The 20,523-nt window shown below is 33.1% G+C and overlaps 3 protein-coding genes across 4 annotated transcripts in view; all 3 read right to left on the reverse strand.

The window, feature by feature from the left end:
- Positions 1 to 6,436, reverse strand: part of LOC135848514 (very long chain fatty acid elongase 7-like) — a 56,874-nt gene extending 50,438 nt beyond the window's left edge. Inside the window, exon 1 of the mRNA XM_065368431.1 lies at positions 6,183 to 6,436. The gene's annotated coding sequence lies outside the window, so the exon portion shown is untranslated. The remainder of the gene's footprint in view (positions 1 to 6,182) is intronic.
- Positions 6,437 to 12,319: 5,883 nt separating this feature from the next.
- LOC135847341 (nitric oxide-associated protein 1) lies at positions 12,320 to 17,090 on the reverse strand. Its single transcript, XM_065366809.1, has 10 exons — positions 16,249 to 17,090; positions 15,996 to 16,174; positions 15,677 to 15,926; positions 14,766 to 15,124; positions 14,541 to 14,691; positions 14,251 to 14,450; positions 14,036 to 14,187; positions 13,744 to 13,964; positions 13,493 to 13,671; positions 12,320 to 12,702 (listed from the first exon to the last, which is right to left on the reverse strand). The coding sequence occupies exons 1-9, from the start codon at positions 16,766 to 16,768 to the stop codon at positions 13,505 to 13,507; spliced, it is 2,199 nt and encodes a 732-aa protein (XP_065222881.1). The 5' UTR covers positions 16,769 to 17,090; the 3' UTR covers positions 12,320 to 12,702; positions 13,493 to 13,504.
- A 743-nt stretch (positions 17,091 to 17,833) lies between these two features.
- LOC135847343 (protein 60A-like) lies at positions 17,834 to 20,518 on the reverse strand. Of its 2 annotated transcripts, none has more exons than XM_065366812.1 (6): positions 19,569 to 20,518; positions 19,304 to 19,481; positions 18,997 to 19,151; positions 18,704 to 18,892; positions 18,513 to 18,583; positions 17,834 to 18,386 (listed from the first exon to the last, which is right to left on the reverse strand). In XM_065366812.1, exons 1-6 carry the CDS (start codon positions 19,927 to 19,929, stop codon positions 18,120 to 18,122), a joined length of 1,221 nt encoding a protein of 406 aa, XP_065222884.1. In that variant the 5' UTR covers positions 19,930 to 20,518; the 3' UTR covers positions 17,834 to 18,119. The 2 variants fall into 2 exon arrangements, with proteins under 2 accessions (XP_065222884.1, XP_065222883.1); XM_065366811.1 differs by having other exon boundaries at positions 18,513 to 18,586.
- Between the last annotated feature and the right edge of the window lie 5 nt (positions 20,519 to 20,523).

The following is a 20,523-nucleotide window of genomic DNA, read 5'->3' on the forward strand; positions in this document are numbered from 1 at the left end:
TATACGAGGAAACAAAATCAGCATTTCCAACCTGAACAGTGAACACTTACACTTCAACTTCATTAACTAGTTTTCATTTCTTCTCTCGTTAACGAAGAAATAGTTACTTAGAGGGAAAAAAACACAATTTTATTTGAAATCTCAAAATAATACTCAAGGTTGCGATTAAGAGCGCGAAGGAACACTAAATACTCGCACAATATAGGAAACCATGCTAGAAAATGATCCAAACTGTCGAAAAATGGGCGTTCTACGCGAGGAATTGATTTGATATTTGTTTTTTTCCTAAGGCATCTAATCTGCTGTTAACTAAAAGTTAAATGAATACGTTTAAACTCAATTACGATGACCATGAATCTATTCTTCTGATTATGTTATAATTATACGATCTTAAAGTTAGGTCCACGCAAATAATTTTTCTCATACATAGTACTGCATTAAAGTAGCTAGTGTTAATTATCGAGGAAGAATCTAAAAACCAACTTTTTTTTTGCACTTTTTCAACCTCCGAAATTACATGCACGTTTGACTGACGTGTGTGTGTTTGCACAGGAAATGTCGAAAATCTGCGATTACTTTTTGTACTCCGAGTGTACGTTTTATGCGTTAAATGTTTAGAATTATGTTGTTATTTTTGTATTTGAGTGTTTTTTTTTTTTTTTTTTTTTTTAAGAGAGACTGTCACGATCATGAAGTGTCAATGGGTAATTAATTGGGTACACAAATATACTGTATAAACAGGATTAGGAAGGAAGGGAAAGGGAAACAGACAGAAAATTCATGTATCAGCAACAAATGTCCTTTTTTGGATTCGTTCTCCAGTCATATTTGGCTATGACCTATGACTTGTATCTACTTTGATAATATAAGCTTGATGGTTTTATCCTGCCAACGGTGACATGGCGGATTCGTGATTTACACCAGGGTAGCACTAACGTGTGAGAAGTAAAAGAAAATGTAACCACCCTCTTCTGCTCGCCTTAAAAAAATCAAATAAGTAATCGTTCAACCTTAACATCGAGTAAATCCTTGCCACGAGAGAAATATAAAGCTCGAGCTGTTAATTTTTTTCAAATATTGAAGGAAAAAAAATCTACGAAATCTGTATCTTTCATAGTATTAATCCCAAACAAGTTACCTTATAGGTAGGTGTAGCAAAAAAAAAAAAAAATGCTCGCATTTTCAATCCAGAGTCCAGACGTTTAACATCCTTCGTGCATATTTACAAGTGCCAATAAAATAATCATCTATGTCTGGATTGTCTGACACATTCAAGGTAAATAAGGGTCAAGTATGGAAAATAGAACGATTTAAGTTACCATAGCTTATGTTCGTTAACACTTTCGATTTTAACGCTTACACGAGACGAGACAATAAACCCATCAGCGAGATCACATTACCAGATTTTTATGTAATTCATCCATCCCTGGTAATCCTACCTTGATCCGTAGGTTTGATTTTTTAAATCTAAAGTATAAGTGATTCCAAAGGGTGAAAAAATTCGTACCTAGAATACGATTACGAAGTTTGGCGATACATTCGTTATTATGTTATTGACTCAATCACTTTCTTTTCCATTTTAGCATGTAAGCGTTTTGTCAACAAACGTCTGTATGGATATTGGATAGATATGAGTAGATAGATATGAAGAGCCCGATTAGGATTTCCGTTCAATAGCGTACTACTCGTGTAGGCTATTTGTCCAAGTATACACTACTATACAATGTTGAATTAATGAATTCGGTGAAATTTCTTCTTCTTCGCATAGCTAATCAGGTGTTTGGTTATTTTTATATGGATCGTCGTAGCCGCTAGCGAACATCTAAGGCACCTAATAATCGAACCCTCAAAAGTTTATAAGCTGAAAGCTACGTACCTACCTACGTATTCGTAAAAGTAGGTATGCGATTTTTTTCCTGGTATTGAATTCTTTTTGCCCTGGTTGCGGAATTGACCTTTACCTTACATGTTCGAAAAACACATAATACCTATTACCTTCTTCGTGTCAAATATTACGTCGTACTAGTTCCGTAATACTTATAGCCCTACCGACGAAATATCCGAAATTCCTGCAGCAGTTTTCATAAATAATATGAATCATTGGATGGATTAGCATTAGTAGGTAATTATTAGTGTTTGACCGACCGACGTACGAGTGTACTGTGCACCTACACCTACCTAAGCACGCAGGGTGAAGTACATATTAGATTAATTCGGTGGATTTTATAAATGTAGACTAGATAATGAAAGGGTTTAGTTTTATTTTTACTTGAATCTAACTCGTCGTGAAATTTTAAGCAATTTTTTGTTCTAGGATGTAGTATCTGTGCAATTAGATAACTTTTGTGGGAGTTGAAAATAAAAATAGTCTATTTCGGTTAATATTAATTTCCGATCGCTATACCTACATTCAACGAAAAAATTTGTTTTGATCCTATAGCCTCTAGCGAAATTTAAATTTTCAAATTTTTGCTGTGGAAGAGAAAATTGATTTAAGCTGCTGAAAATTTTTTCAAGTAATGTCTTCTTGAAAATTCACCATTTCAGCCAATTTCAGCCAATTCCAGCAGTACGTCTAAAATTAGATTTTTTGACCAAATTGGAAAACTCTTCTCCTCTCCTCAGCCAAAAAAATTAAAAATAGTGAAATTGAAATTTTTTCTGGTGCAAATTTTTGAGGTTAGATGATCACTTTTTGAAGGAGAAGAAGGGAAGAAGTAGAAGGAGAGGAGAGGAAATGAAAAAAAGGAATTGAATGATCTGAGGTAGGTAATTATTTCTTCTGAAGGAGAAGATCTCTAAACCGGCAGGAAAATTTCGGATTCACACGAAATCAAAAGTGATCCTAAAAAATCAAATTTTATCTGATTGAACTAAAAAGTTTAAATTTTGTATATCTAGCCTATTTTTGACCCTCCCATCACCTCCGTCGAGTAAAAGTACCTACCTGATTTAGACTCATTTTGAGTAAGTAGTTACGAAATCTTCAATTAATTTTTGGAAATTAAAATTCTTACGAAATTTCACAAACCTATCATAAATTTCAAAGCTAAACTTTGTTTTATGTAGGTACCTATTCTTTTTCTTCGATCTGCTGAATCAGTTGGAAATGACTTTTAAGCCATTTCAAAAGTGTCAGTATCATGCTAAAAAATTTTGAAAAGTATGTAATTTTTTAAACATTTTTTGGAGCCTTCAGAATAACTCAAAACAGCTCGAAATTCCTTTCAAAAACGGTAAAATTGATTACTTTTCCAAAATCACAGAATGGAATGATATTGAACGAAAAAAAATCAATTTTTTGATAAAATTAAAATGGTAGATTATCTGAAGTAAAAAGAATTGAGAATTACTCTGCAGAAATCAAAATGATTGAATAAAAGAAAGAAGAGTAGATATCTATAAATTTGATCAAACAAAACGATGTTTCAATTCATCTTGAAATCATTTTTTTAAAATTTCGAATGGATAGTAATACGAGTATTTTCAAAAAAGTTTCTTGCTTCAGTTCAAGAATTTTTTAGATAAATTTTTACAATCTACCTAATGATTCAATTGAGTTTTTTTTTTGAGAGAGAAAGTTTGAAAAAAATGAATATTTTTTTTCTTTCAAGTGTTGAACAACCGAGTTTTATGGTCATTTGACTTTTTGAAACAATTTAACTACGTACCTAATCGTAAATAAAAAAAAAAACAAATTCATTTTTTTAAAAAAGTTAAAATTTATTTTTGAAGTACAAAAAAACCACCAAAAAATTGTTATTTTCATTGTGGATGGCGGGGGGGGGGGGAGATTGAGTGAGAAGATTCTGAAATGATCGATTTCATCAGTTGAAATTTTTAATAAAAATGAAACACGAATTTTTATTGAAATTCAATTTAATCGGACGATCAATATTCAACAGTCAATTTTGCTTCAAGGTGAACAATCAAGTATTGGTAAGCTAATCAAAATCGAAAATTTTGGAAGGAAATAATTTAATTTTGCCTATCCCTTTTCTCCTCCCATCAAAAAAAAAAAAAAATAGACGAACCTAGTTTTCAAAACCAATCAATTGATTAGTAAAATTAATGTTTAAATTTCCTGAACCTATATTTGTGTTTTCGCATGTTTTTTGTCTCATTTTTGTGTTCCAATTTTGAGAAAAAAATACGTAGGGTCTGGGAATATAACATTATAGTCTACACTTGATTTTTCGTGAAGTTAATTTTCAAAATTTTTAATTCACAGTTTTTCAAAACTGTGAAAAGTTGAGAATTTTTATGTAGTTCTTTGGAATATTAATAGGTAAATTTTTTGAAAACATTAAAAAGCATGATTCATTTTTTCTGGAAAAAAATAAAATAAAATAAATAAAATAGAATTACAGAATTGAACCAGTAAGTAAGTGTATAGTTTCAACACGAATATCTGCTTTATTTTAGAAAGTTATCAATTCGATTCAACTAGGTAATGTCTCAAAAAAAAATCAAAGTTAAACAAATTCATTTTTTATCAAACATGCACATTTACAAAGCTAATAATTTGCTCAAAAAGTTGCACTAAAATACTGTATCACGATAATTAGACTGCATGCAAAAAAATTCTAATCATAAGAAATGAAAAACTTTGTTGTTGAGATTTTTTTGCTCATTTATCAACAAATTTATAACCTACTAAAATAGGTAATTAGTGTAAGTACCTAATTTTTCATTTCAAGGAAAAATGAAAAATTGCAAAAATAATAGGTACACGTGCGTTACAATTTTGTCAACAAATTTTCAAAAATTCCAAGAAAAAGAAATCAACTTTATTATTCAAAATTTGACCCGTATTTCTAAAACCAATTCTCCTCTATCTTTCTATCTAAAAAACCATCACCAAAATTAGGCAACGATCACAAAAACTTCAAATGTTTCGGTTTCAGGATAACTTCATTCTCGAGAGAGAGAAAGAAAGAAAGAAATAAGGGAATAATAAATCTCACGCTCTCATCAAAAAACTCATCGTCGAATAAGCCAACGATCGAGCAATAGCAATACCGCAGACATCCAAGGACAAAGGTAGATGTATTCTTTCATTTGAAGCAAAAAAATGAAATTTCACTATCGAGCTAAATTTTTGCAAACATATTTATAATTTTAATTACCAACTATCAAGTTTACTAACAACTTGAACTACACGTAGCGATTATTAAACTTCAGCACACGTTCGTAGGTAGGTTAAGTATATCTATTACACAAACGTCGGCGAATAATTAGCATTTTAGTACGTCAGCGTAATACAGAAATACCAGATCGTTAAATTGTGTCATTATTTATAAAAGCGCGATCGTTGAAAATGTAAAATTCAAAACCTCAATTGAGCAGTACATAGGTAAAAGCCTATTTGGAATACGAAGATTTAAATTTTTAAACTGCCCTTTGCCGGTTCGCTTACCTACTCGTATGTCATGCGAATACACGAGAGTACATAACCAATCAAGTTAAGGAACAAGTCTGTGTGTAGATAATGTTTACATATAGACTTACCTACCTATTCCGTTAACTTATTGAAATCATAATAAATAGGTAGGTAAAGTAAATGGCATGACGAGCAAATCTTCTCGTACATGTAGCCTATTTACAATACTTAGCAGAAAATGATCAAATACCGGATTCCCTCCTCGGGCTTTTTAACCTCATCTTTGAGGATAAAATCGATAAAACAGCACCCACATATTCTGAACTAGGTATCTCATAAATTACATCAGAATCGATTGGAAAAGCTGACTTGCAGAAATCCTCATCGACCTGTATATGGATATTATTTTTGTGTAATGAAATTAACTCGAACTAACGTTCTGGTATTCTTTGAAAAATATTCTCAAACGAGTAATAAATTTTTACAGCACATGTCGATACATTGATTGATCATCTGTAAACATAAGCAAATCAAGCAGACACCCGCCAAAGTGCTTTATTGTTGAATGGTTGAAGAAGAAAGTTCTTTTGTAATCATTATGTAGTCCAGGTCGGTATTAGATCGTTAGTGGGTCACAAACGATCATCTAGACTGTACCAATGCCCACAACTCCCTCTGGGGTTATTCAAAAAAAAAAAACCACCGAGGAAATTTTTTTTGTAAAAATTCAAAATTTTTCGTTTTCAAAAATAGCATTACGGATGATGAAAAAAAAAATGAAACAGAATATAAAACTCACCTTATAAAAATTAAGGAACACCTTCACTATTCACAGTACCATACGTAGAAACAATAAACAAAAATCGATGGAAAAAAAAAGGTAGAAAAAATGCTCCGAAATCACACCATTGACGAGAGTACGGCCACGACGAATGATTAACTGCGACTATCGAATTAGCTAACTAAATCTTTATATGAAACGTGTGCTCACAGGTGGCCAACAGCTCACTGGATACCCTTGTGTTACGTTTACCAAGCTATTCCATTCGACGAGAACGGAAATATAGGTAGAAAGCTCGGTACTTTTTCACCTCGTGCTCCCATAATAACCGGTACTTCATTTTTTTTTACTCGATTTATACTTACAAAAAATTCACGAAGCAAAGGCGGGTGTAACATAGACAACTAATTGTTAGCAGGGATTCTACTCGTACGAGTACAATGAAAACCAGCCGAGCCGCATCAATCAAAAATATGCGAGCACTTAAGTAACTAAATCATTCGAGTATGGCTGTTTTACGATGGCGAAAATTCTTGGGGCTATTAAACAGATAAACACCCTGCTCACCTCTCATTCAACTACGTAATTGATTCATTTACACCCTGCAGTGCTGCGGTGGGTTTTAAACGAGAAAAAAGTGCATTTTTTGCGAGATAATCGAGATAAAAAGTTATACGGTAGGAAAAAGAGATAAAAAAGGGCAAAGGAGGGGTGTTTGTTTTTTTTGAAAGAATTGATTTAGTTTCGTGTAATTCACAAAGGTAACTTACTTGATTTACGAACGAGTACGTTATCTTGGGAAAAGCACGTGTCAAAAGATGACCAGTTTCTACAAAATGATTTTTAAATTAATTACCTAATTTGAAAATTAAATTGTCAACAGTTTAAACCTGCTTGTAAAAATTAATAAAATTACGCAGTTAAGTACATAAACAAAACATGTTTTTTGTGCCAATGCAATAAAACGCAAAATGTAATTTTTAGGTATTCAGAAAATTTCCGCCGATTGCTTTTTTTAAAATCATTTTTACTCAAAAGGTAATAAAGGAGGAAAAGAGTTGAATAAGTAAGATCAAAGTAAACATTTTACTGTTAAATTTTTTTTAATGCTTTAAATGAATTCAATCAATTTAGCTTGGCAATTTTTCAAACGATATTAAAAGTTAACATTTCAAAAAAGTAAAATGCAAGTAATTAGGTAAGTTCCTGATTTTTTTTACAAATTTTTTGCGATTTATTTAATAGTTAAAAAATTAATTGGGATATTGATGGCATCCTCGAGTTTTTTCTTTACCTAAAGAGGAACCTCTAAATCACTCCAGTCATCGATTTTGCTTATGGGTAGCTCACAAAAAATTTCAGCAGTTCAGTAAAAAAAAAAAAAATAGAGAATTCTACGGTTGTTTAAGCTGTTCAAAATATGCTTTGAAAGCGAGATTACATATGTAGATGAAAAAATTGTACACCGTTTTTAATCGCACTACAACTATAAACACCTAACTTGTAAGTCAAATTTTGATTCCAGCGATGAAAAATTATTTTTGAAAACCCAATTTTCTCAAAAAATTTCATGCATACTCGAAAAATGCGATTGAGTACCTGCAACTCTGAAAATCGTTCACCCTGATTATATTTTAACTTTTAAGAATCATCGTGTTTTTGGACAAATCTGGGCCCTAAAAATGATTTTGTTTTATTCATTTCAGAATTAGGACCTTAAAACACAAAAGTAGGAAACGTCCAAAATAATAAAAAAGATCCCTAGAATTGCAAAAGCTTAAGAAGCTGGACGACAGGCAGACGACCTTGGACAGCCAGACAGGCACTCGGATAACCTTGAGAGGCCAGACAGACGGGTCAATGACTTTAAAAGGCCAGACAAGCAGACAGATGACTTTGAGAGACCAGAAAGAGGGGCCAATGACCTCAAGAACCCAGATAGGCCGACAGACGAATTTGGACAGCCAGATAGGCAATCAGATAACCTTGAGAGGCCAGACAAATACTCAGACAACCCAGATAGAATACAGACAATCTTGAGAGACCAGACAGGCGGGTCAATGACTTTAAAAGGCTAGCCAAACAGGTTAATGGCCTTAAGAAGACAGACAGAATGACAGAAAGACATCCTTGCAAAACTGGACAATCAGGTCAGTGATCTTAAGAAAACAGACAGACAACCTTGAGGGAGCAGATAGACGTGCAGACGGGTCAATGACCACACATTTTTCACATTTTGTCCAACATTTCAGAATTTATAAAAAGTTGTGCTTTTATGAAGAATTTTTAAAATTATACACCAATGTAGCGTCCAGAGTTGAAGGATGGCGATTCTTTGACCAATCCAGTGAGATTAATCTATTTAAAAAAATAGAGTGAAATTGGACGACTGATGAAGCCAAAAAGGTTCGTCATTAGTAACCCTAGCTGCCAATTTTTGACCTGACCCATCTACCCCTCCCACTTGCACGTCAAAATTTAAATAAGTACAAGTAGTGTTAACTGGATGCAATTTTCATCTCTTACCAAACCAACCCTTCGTTTTTTTCTATTTCTGGGAATTATTTGCTCACAAAAAAGGACGAATCGATAACTTGCAATTTTGCTTTATGATTCAACAAGCCTTTCAACTTCTTTTTTGAAAAAAAATCTTCTTTGAAAAATTAATCCACTAGGCAACGACATATCTTTCAAAAATGAATCTAATAATGGAAAATAAAGAAAATTGAAAAATTGCAAAAAATTGAAGAATGAAAATTGGTTCAATCATAAATCAAGTTGCTAGATTGGCGAAACATTTGAAATATTTTTCTGATTTTTGAAAAACAAAAAAATTAAATCTGCAACAATGAAATTCGACAAGTATAGGTACTTGAGAATTCAAAAGAAATTAAAACAAAAATAAGTAATTAAAAATGGATATTTTGTATTTTTTTTCAAATTTGAAATATTTTGTTATAATGAACTTGGATTGTAATTGGTAAAGACATCTACAAACAAAGGTATGATCGAAATTGTGACGTTTATTCTGTAAAAGGATAATTCTCAGAAAAAGGTAAAAATCGTGTACATGGCAAATTTCTCAAAGGTTTTAGCATGAATTTTTTTTTTTTTTGGTCCATTCAAGGATCATCCCCCACACATTTCACATATGGTATTGAAATTTTTAGCCCCTCCTTTCATTGGTGTACATTCGATTTTATACCCCAAATGTCCTTCGACTTGGCTGTCACACACCATGTTTTTGAAAATGAATGTTATAAAGTGTCATGAACTTCATTTTTTTGGGGAAAAATTGGCACGTTCTCATTATCATAGAACACGAAGGTCCATTATTGTGCAAATTGCAATTGGAATAAGTCCATAGGAAGCTCACATTTCACATTTGAAAACTGTCACACACTTTTTGCGCAAATTTTAGAGCAATTTTCAATCATTTTTGGTAGCTTCCCAATCCAATATTTTTTTCTGGTGAGTGGCTGCACTGGTTCACTGTCTTCATAAAAATGTTACCCCGCAATGTTATTCTCATAACCTATGCAATGGCTCGTTCTGATCGTACTTGTCTCTGAAAATATGATATTTCGCAAAATTGGTGTCCTTCGGCTTGCCTTTTTATTTACCCTGATGAACCCGCCAAAAACGATAATTGAGAAAGGGAAGTTATTCTACATGATAAGTACACATTTATTACGTGTTAAAAATCGAATAATGTCCAGTAGGTAAGGCTAGAAACGAAAAAACGTTGAGATTGTCCTTCGGCTTATCCAGCGCCCATTTGTCCTTCGACTTTCAGACAGCTGTACTTTTATCGCGCTAGTCGACATATAATTACACGATAAAACAAGCAAAATTTGATATTTTCTCCCTCCCCACACCTCACCTCTACCCCTACCATAAAAATAAGTCCAGATTCGAACTTTGCGGCCTGAAAAACATAAATTGACATATTACACGATAATATAAGCAAAATTTGACATTTTCCCCCTCCCCACGCCTCCCCCTCCGCCTCTACATAAAAAATAACTCCAGATTCGAATTCTACGACCTCGAAAACATATCAATCGACATATTACACATCGATGAGGGTCGAATCCTAATTATCGCTGTTTTAGGGGGGCCGGGGTCCACAGTGGGGGGGATTGAATTGAGGCCAACACTAGAACAGGGATCTGGGACACCTATACAAATGATTCTCACTTGAAATTTTCCAAAAAAATGATTTTTATTTTTCAAAATTATGCACATCAAAATTGACCTTTTTTCTGAGAATTACCCAAAAATTTCAATTGTTCTCGAGTAAAATTCCTAAATGACTCATACTACTTATTTCATTTCTTTACCTCGATATAAATAATTTATCTACTGAAGAGCCATACCGCAATTTTTTTCAACTTGTATTTTCACGATTCAAAAAATTCTTCCTCCGGTAGTTCGTGTATTTTCACACAAATTTATTCTATAAAAATTTCAACACAATCATAATTCAAAATTCATTTTCAAGAAAACAAAATTCACAGCCACACTTTGGTCACCTTCAACTTCATCGCTTTTCAAAATACACAAAAAACAGAAGAGATTCTCGGAAAACATCCGTTTCTTCCGTTCTATACCTATAACTCCAACAAATACAATATTTTTACTCATTGTACCATCATCAAATCGATAATTTGAAAAATCAATTTCCTCATAAAGTCACACCTACTGCAGAAAAAAATTGGTTACCGCGCCTTCGATTTATTTTACTTCTTTTTAGTCATTTTCATTTTCACCACCGCACCAGCCACGCAGCCACCATGTACTCTTCAAAGGTTGGTACAAATCATTACACACGTTCGGTAAATACCACGAAATTGTACAAGTGTTCCAAAATTTCGACCTATTTGCCTCTAATGGCGTGAAAAATTACATAACAGTAGGCAAGCCAAACCGTAGATAGGTAAATTATTCAACTATATTATCGATTACGACGTGCAAAAAAAATTACACGTTTTGACGTCATCAATCTCTTCTGCACAAGTTGGACAATAAATGAGCAATTTTCAAAATTTCAATACGAGAGTTGAATCAAGGAAGTGGGCGGGGAGGGAGGGGGAGAAGTTACTTGGAAACTTCAGCTAACGAAATCAAAATCGACTAGAAGAAACTTCGCTATCTCGGAGCAAGTTTGAATTGGAAATTACGGCGTATAGATAGGCAACTTTAATAACAACAGATAATTATCCGCGTTAACGTTGTAGTTGTCGATGGAATGGAAATCTACATACGCCAGGAAATGTTCGAAGTAGTTAACACGACGATATCATCCTCGGTACCTCAGTATTTCGAACAAAGATCACACAACACGTGTAATCAGCCTTGAATACACGTAGGTACTATTTGCAAAATTAGTCCCTCGTCTTGTTAATTCCATTAGGTATACAGGTTATTGGAATAGGTGAAATTTTCACGAGTACTTCATCGAACGAATATTTATTGAAGGTGAACGACGAGAAAATTGTGAAACAATAAATGAGATTTTCGACGATAAACGAGTTCGAAGAAAAGTAATAGAAGTCACAACCACTCCATTACGTCTTATTCTAATTAACTACGGAACAAAACTGAAAAATATCTGAATTAAACTTTTTAATAAAAATCGATCGAAAAAATTTCATTTCAATTTTCATTTTCTCCTCCATTTACTGAACCAACGCAAAGTGGATCATTAATAATAATATAATTACGAAGTAAACAAATGAAAAATTTTCCACCCTTTGATAGATCTTTTGATCGGAATTGCGGCGTAGATTTGCGAACGATTTTCAAATTTCTAGAATAACCGGTTCCCAATTCGCTTTGAAAAAATTAAGCGCGACGCCCTTCAATAAAAATTTGAACACGAACCGGTTAAATTTCTTATGTTATTTCCGTGCTCGTTAAACGTATCAAGTTTTATAACAATAACACTTCAATGATAATCGCATAATAAATCCAGCCGATCAAATTGTTTTCATTATCATCGACTAATTAAGCGGTTGTTAGAAGTGAAGTTATTTCAGGATCTCGATGTTACAGGAAATGGCAACTTGGCTATAATCCTAGATACCTATTTTACTTGAGAAGTACTCACAATGTACTCGTAAAAAACCTAGCGAAATTGCTTTAATTGAAACAACGATAGAAAAATTCTATATTGACATTAATATTGATAAAATATCGGTTACTTTGTAACTATCTCTAGTGAAATTGTAAAAATTATGTCGTATACGTCTCTCGATACGGGATCGGACTTGAATGAAGGGTGATTCTTCTAAGAAAATGCTCCAAGACTTGGACAAACAGGAAAAAAACGCAACAACCACTTCTCTCATGATCCTCTTGAAGAATCCAAATTTCATTTCGGAATTTCACATTTACGTAGGATTGATTGAAAATAATATAATTCAATAATTTGATTTTAGATGATTTGTAAGTCCATTTGAAGTCGATTCAACATATTTTCCAGTAATCCTTGGTAAGCTAAGTAGATCTTTTCAGCCATTGGTCAAAATCCGAGCTGTAAAAAATAATAAAAATAAATTTGAAAATGTTTAATTCAAAATTTTAATTTTTCCGAAGTATTAACAAAAATTCATAGGCGATCGCTTTGTTTAAAAAAGCTCAAAAAATGATCAAACCATCTGGGTGATTTAATTTTCTACTTTTTAAATTCAAATTCACTCACTGCTGGAATTGTTTTTCAATTTTCTGATTCTCTCGAATTTTCAATTTTATTGGCCCAACTTTTTCACGATTTTATGTAAATAAAATTGCTTTAATTTTAAAAAAATAAATGAAAATTGAGTTAAACCAAAAAATTAATTGAAATTATGAACTTTGCTCAAGATCCCAAAATAACTGAAAAATGTGTTGAATCGATCCTGGACTGTGAAGCTCTAACCGAATTCTTTCAGAAAAATAAAATTCAATTCGAGATTACTTACGTTTTTATGATAAAGTAATAACTAATAAAGAACACATTTCTCTGTTTGATTTTAGCTCATGAGAATCATAACAACTCATCTTCACAATCATGTATTCGACAGATATTACGTAATTTTCCACTCCCACAAGATTAATCAACAAATTTTGTAGAAGCTAATTTATGAATAAATTCTACGAATAATACTCAAATGTTCGCGAATTTCGATGAAATAACTTCTACAAAAAATTTTCATGACAAGCAACGCTCTTAAATTCAGGTATCTTTGCAATCTATGAAAATTTAAAAACCCTGATTTCTCAAATTCCAATGCTCCCGTATCCCAGTTTCGTTAATAATACAAAGAAATATCATAGACACAAACCTTTAAAGCAGGCTAAATAGATCCCATGTAATACGTAGGTGTATTAGCAATTCTTTTTTTACGCAGTTGAGCAGTAAGTGGTAGTACAGGAACCTTTCTTAAATGAATGCCTCTGGCCAACGGAGTCCATGGACGAATGGTTGTATTTTTATTCACCGGTAACGATATGCCAATCCAACCTGAACAAATTTATTTTCATCAGAATTACGTACAACAGGTAAATTGCATTTGAATTGACTTTTTATACGTACCGACGGTGGACAAGACGATTTCAGAACTAACTAAAGCGTTGCCTTTTCCTTCGATGGTGAAATCTTGGAGATATTTCAATTCTGGCCATTTCTCTAACCGAGCCAATGAACCTATTGGTACTGCCATGTACGATGTACCTAATAGAGTATTGTAAACGTCTTCGGCATATTTCGTTTCGCAAAGAGTGATCGGTAGGAATCGCGACGCGTAAACTATAATTCTGTAAATAAATTGTCAATTAAATTACATGTATAATATTTCAATTCAAATTTCCGAAACAGGATTTTATACCTGGGAAATCTATGATCGCAATCCAGCACATCAACTCTAGCAAGGCCGCCAATCAATAGAGTTTGTTCAGGTCGTACTGAGTAAACTAGCGGAGTGATTGTAGTTTGAGGTAGAGTTTTAATAATCTCGTCAGTAGTCAATAGATCGATGATCTGAAGAACAAATTACACATTATTGGACGTTTTTTCCTTGACAAGAAATGCTCATCGACTTACGTGATCTTCGTGTACAACGCCAGGAGTATCGTAACACCAATGAGATAGTTTGAACGCTGAATCATTAGGATTGAAAACATTTTTATTGTCCTTCTTCAATTGCTTTACGTTAACAGGAGGCATGACGAACATTTCACTATCTTTTAAATTATGTGTTGTAAATTCATCCGGGGGTTGTTTGAAAGTTCGTTCCACAGTTCCTAAAGACAAAAAAAACTACGTTGTGAACTGTTCGAATGCGTGAGTTTATCAGGATGACCTCAATGAGGTAAAATTGTTACGAGCTGTACCCATAATATTGGGCAATCGACTAAGCTTCAAATTCTCCATTCTAGCTTGAATTCGAGCTATTTTAATCTCAGCTACTCGTTGCTGCTGTCTCTTCATCAACCTCGATGTTCTAAGGAATCCTTTATACCCCAACAGTTTCATTATAGGGAACTGAAATGGCGAAAAGACTTTTAAGAATGCTGATCTGTTTCCGAAACTAATTATTTTACCAAACAACTTCTCACCTTTAATAAATTCAGAGTAGTACCAGGCCAAGGAGATGTGACAGCTCTTTGAATTAAATCCGAAGCTTTCGATCGGCAATAATCAGACCCAATCAAAGCATTAAATAACGATGATTTTCCAACATTCGTACAGCCAACAATATAAACGTCTCCTTTTGAACCCCATATTTTATATAATTTATTTATCAACTCTTCGATTCCGTATCCATTTTTGGCACTAGTGAAACCAATGTGCAGAATTTTCGCATCCGGAGGTAAATGACTCTTTAGACTTCTTTTTGCATTTTCTAGCCATCCTGCGCTATCACCGGGAAGTAAATCGATCTTGTTACCGACCACGATGATTGGTGTATTTTCACCTGAAAAATTACGAACTTGAAATATCAGCATTTGGAATACGAATTATGATACTAAAAATTGATATCCAGTGTTGCCAATGCCATATTGAAAAATCCCGCCAGATTGATCCTAAAAAACCGCTAAAAACCGCTAAATTCCATATAGCAAAATCGCTAGACTTCCCGCTAGATTTTCATCATTTTTTTAAAACCTCAAGTCATGTAAAAAATACAAAACTGATGAAGATTCAATTTGTTAAAATTTTTAAACTGTACAAAAATAACTAAAAACTAAAAAACAGTGAAATCATTCAAAAATTACCAAAGAATTGATGAAGTTGAGTGGATGGGTTTTACAAAAGTTCAATTTCATTGATTTTTTTTTTCAAAAATTCAATATTTTTTAGCTGAAATGCTGAATTTGTGAGTTAAAATGGTAAAAGTGGCCATGAAGTCAAAAACGCTAGACTTCCCGCTAGCCGCTAGATTGACATTTTTTGGCGGTTTTCTATGTTCAAAATCGCTAGGAATAGCTTGAAAACCGCTAAATTGGCAACACTGTTGATATCGTACCTATAACTGAGGTCAAATCAGGCCAAATACTGCAGGGGAAATCAGTCATATCAACCATTAATACGACGAGCGCATTTTCACGTTTTATTTTAGATAATAATTTCGGATAACTTTCAGGATCAACGTTAACTGCTAAAGCGGTGTTGTAATTTTTCAAAAACGTGCATCTTTGACATATCAGATTCATGAGATCTTTCTTTTTGCATTTTGTGAATAATTCTTTAGGTAAATATCCAGGAATAGAAGGATCCTAGAACCAAACGAATCCAATTACTGGGAAATTCGTACAAAACGATACGTACAACTAGATGAAATTTACTTTGCAATGTAAATGTGCACCACATCCGCCACAAGGGATATTACTAGCAGGAATGGTTGGATCAGGAGTACCGTAATCGACATCTGTAGCACTGAATGAGGCGTTCTCGTCGATTTCTTCATCGAAACATTCATAATCACTCATCCACTTACGACCTTGGATCGGTTTAGGGGCCAGATCTGCGCAAAATATTCTAATGAGCTTCACATTCTACTAATGATTGAAATTATATCAACTAATCAGAAAAAATTACCTTGGTAAGCGAACATCATTTCTTTTTTAAGCATAAGTTCTTCATTTTCATCGTAATCTGATTCAACGTCAACTTCACAAGCCTTACTATAGGGTAAATTGAAACTATCCCCAAATTCTTCGTCGTTTTCTACGATAATTTCGTCATCACTGTCAATGTCTGCGATTTTCTCATCGGAACTTTTCTCCAAATCACAATCTTCGAACATATATTTCAACGATACTGGAGCAACGTGCGGTTTTTGTTTTTCATTATTTCGGGCCAATTCTTCTGCTCGGATTTTCCAGCGTATTTTCAGATTTTTGCGAGTTACTAATGAATTATACACGATTTTACCCCTCAACGAGTTGAACAGTTTGTCCTGGAGGGATTCGTCTTCTTGTCTCGGATCTTTTAGCGCTACATGCCCCACTATTTTGGGGTATCGAAAGATTTTATTGTGGATACTCGAGACGTATAAACTTCTGGAGAAAATATTCGCGTGATTTTTACATCCGCAAAGGAAACGGTAAGCTCTCATTTTCACTTGGCACGAAATCTCGATATCCTAATACGCAATTTTATCGATTTGCGTTTACTTCATAAGATAGATATCACTGAATTTGCACAGGTTTCAATACGCACGTGGTTTGACACAAGCGAAACCGATGCATCAATTAGATGTCGATTGGAGAATTTTCAAACCGGTTTTGTTTGTCGCGAAGCTATCACTTTACATTTTTCCTTTATTCATTGTACATTCATCTTTTAAGGAACTTTCCTTTTTAAATTGAAGCTGAAGGTGAATGAATATGGTTTGAAATTGGAAAATTAAAATTTTAAAGCGGTTGTGAACTGATAAGGAGAGATAAGAAATGAAAACACGAAGAAGAACGACGAACCTGATGTTTTTGTTTGATGTTAGTAATTTATTAACACACTAGGATCGTGATAGGTACTTGATTGTTTTTTTTCAAAAAAAGAAAAATCAAAAAGTTTCAATTTTTTAATTTTTAAAATTATTTTGATGTTTAATTTAATTATTTTTTGCGCTGTCTCGTTTTCAATAACAATCTCATAAGAGACTCGATGTTTCAAAAAATTTAATTTAATTTTAGGTATTTAGGTATTTTATAAATCAACAAGTTTTGAGAAAAAAAGGAAAAACACACAAGAACTTGAATCTTGATCGCACTTGCACAGCTAGAAAAATTTACTACCAAACAAAATCACTCGAAAAAATGAAAAAAACAATCTCCCAAAATTTGATAATTTGCCTGATTTAATTAATTTAACTGAAGTGAATTTTCATTTCTCAGCCAGTCAGCCATTGAGCCATCAATTGAACAGAAGAAAGAATCGAAAGAAATTCCCCCACTCTCTCCTCCTTATAATATAAATCATAATTTTTAAAAATAAATAATCTGAAAATGAAATGTAGAAAAAAGAAACTGAAGTATTTTTTTTTCGCCTACAATATGACTTTTCAGCAACATTTTAATCTAGGTACCCACATTAAAAATCTATGAAAAAAAAGCGTTGGATGAAGTGAAGCTGTCTAATTTTTGCTTCAAGTCTAAACCGCTAATAAAAAAAAATTTTAAAAAAACATTTACGCTTAGGTGTATTTTCATTAAAAGAAACACTCCCAACCTAGAACCTACATATAAAAATAATCTAAACATGGAACAAAAAACCACGCTTCTTTGGAAAACTACGCCTAATCTACGTAAAAAATTTATCGTCACATTATAAATAATTAAAATATAATAACAAAGATCAATGTACAAAAAATTAATGAAATGGTACCTAATTCATATCATGATGAAAAAAATCATCCACCAATGATCAGTCAAATTCAAAACACATAGGCCTACATAAATAGGTAGGTATTAATGACAACCACAATTTTTGGCACTCATCTTCGGATACTTTTTTAAAATAGCAGTTTCGTCTCTGGTATAATATAATACTTTTATGGGAGTCAATTTGGTAGGTACACAGCACGCAGCAGGTATTTTACTACTCCAAGCTCCGGTTAAAGTCACTAAAGTCTGTACGATAGCGTGATTGGTTGCATTCATTTGTTCATTTAAAGGAAATTCGCAAGCACCGCTGCAATAATGAGCTGCATATCCAGCCGGACTAATGATCCAGTCCTATGAAAAACCAGGAATAAACATTTCATATAGAACTAGTAAGTAGGTACCTCTACCTACATAAGGTTTATAAATAAGATAAGTACCTACTCGAATATTTTATCGAATGAATATATATATACTTACAGTCCAATTCAAGTCTTTAAAATTAACGTACAATGTTTGCAATTGACAATGTCGCATTCCTCGAGCTGCTTCTTCTAAAACACAAGTAAACGATGTGAGGAAAATTATCGTAATCGAATGACTCGAATTCGAAATAGCCAAATAGGCTACACATAGGTTTAAGTAGGTATTTTTGCTCGTAAATCACTCACCTGGGTTCAGGGGATTTGAATTAAAACTGCTGTCCTTTTTAAGCTTATGTTTTTTTCCTGAAGAGACATCTCTTATACGACGTATATTGAATTTTTGCGATTTCAAGAATGCCACCATGAAAGGTTGTTGGTTTTCTTCGTGAGAAATTGATGAAATAATTCCTATGCTTTCTGGATGAATTTCGTGCTCTGTTGGACAACCGAATTCGTGAATATGTGTTCATAAAATCAATACATTACGGTACCTATTTCGAGAGATATGAGTAGGATAAATTATCGGTAAAAATACCCACGTGGTTTCAAATGCTTATGAACTGAGAAGTAGAGTCCTTTATTGCTCGATGGAAAAACTACCCAATTAGTCAGAGCAGTCGACACATTGAAAACAATCCAACCTTCGTAGTCTCCAGTTATATTTACAGCATCAACGTACGACAATTGTTGATCTCTGAAACAGAATTTACCATTACATAACTTGACTTTTTCGTTATTCATCTCAGATAGATAGGTATAAAAAAAGGGAGGTACCAAAGAAGCTGAATCAACATAAAAAGTTACCTAATTTAATGTATACGTGAGAAAAAATACAAGAAAACAAACCCATTCAACGTCTGCAAAACTTCGTAAACAGTTACGGTGAATTTATTCGTATTTCCATCGTCGCAAATCTTATACAATCGTAACTCAGCACTCAAAATTGTCTCTTCCACACGAACATCTTTAACTTCAAACCGCAATCTTCTACCTTTCTCATGTCTGGGAGCATTTAAATGTTCGTCTAAATGAATCAACACGAGTTGAATTTAGAACACACGAATTTCAGAATATCAGGTTACATAGTATTATAATTTTTAAAAATACGTACTTCGAGCTAAAAATGTCATTATTGTATCACTTTCCTGCACCGATTGCATATCTTCTATTTTTAGATTAAATTCATTATCTACTTCATTTCCATCCAAAGCGTTATAAATATCTAGTAAAAATTTCGGAGCAGAAATTTCCAATTCCAAAGGATCATATATTTTTCGCGGTTTACGGGATAGTCCTAAAAATTCTAGCATGTTCTTCTCGAATACAACTTTCTCCTTCGCTGAGTTGAACTTTTCTCTGATAGTTTGGCCTTCTCCATTGTCAACGTATAATCCTGAATAAACAGCGGTTATTTCATTCGCGTAAAAAGTCAACGAAAATAATATCGCGACAAAAATCCTACAAATCTTCATGTTGCCGAAAGTCTACGTCAAAATAAAAATCACCGAAAACAAATGATCCTTTTCTGGATCACTAAATTTACACAACTTTTAACGCACAATTCAAAAAATTACAAAATTCTTTACTCCATGGTAAAATATTTGCGAACGATTTCGATCAATGAAACACGCAAGATACTAACCACTCTAGTCATTTCTTCTTCAAAAACTAAAACAACTAAAAGAAGCTGTTTTGCCTTTGCTACCTGTATCTAAATCTACCCTCATAATAACAGTCGATTCATTCATAAGTCACGTTGAACTGGTTCAAAAGAAATGTCAGGCATTCTTCCAGGTAAAAAATACGCCTCCTTTTGTTATAGATTTGCTCGTTTTTCACTGTTTTGTTTCTTTTTCATCTCTATTAAAATGACAACGCTACCAACTGGTTTTTGTTGTAGGGACAAAGGAAGTGCATCGTTACAACGAGCAGAACTCTAAACAACGTGCTTCTAAATAATTTTGTTCTATCAAGTCCAAACTTGTATTTTTTTTTCTTTTCAGAAATTCAACTTTTTTTCCAGACTTGAAAACAATAGATTGGTACTTGAAAAAAAAATACCAAGA

This window comes from Planococcus citri, chromosome 5, assembly GCF_950023065.1.
Source record: "Planococcus citri chromosome 5, ihPlaCitr1.1, whole genome shotgun sequence".
In the NCBI taxonomy this organism is placed as follows: domain Eukaryota; kingdom Metazoa; phylum Arthropoda; class Insecta; order Hemiptera; family Pseudococcidae; genus Planococcus; species Planococcus citri.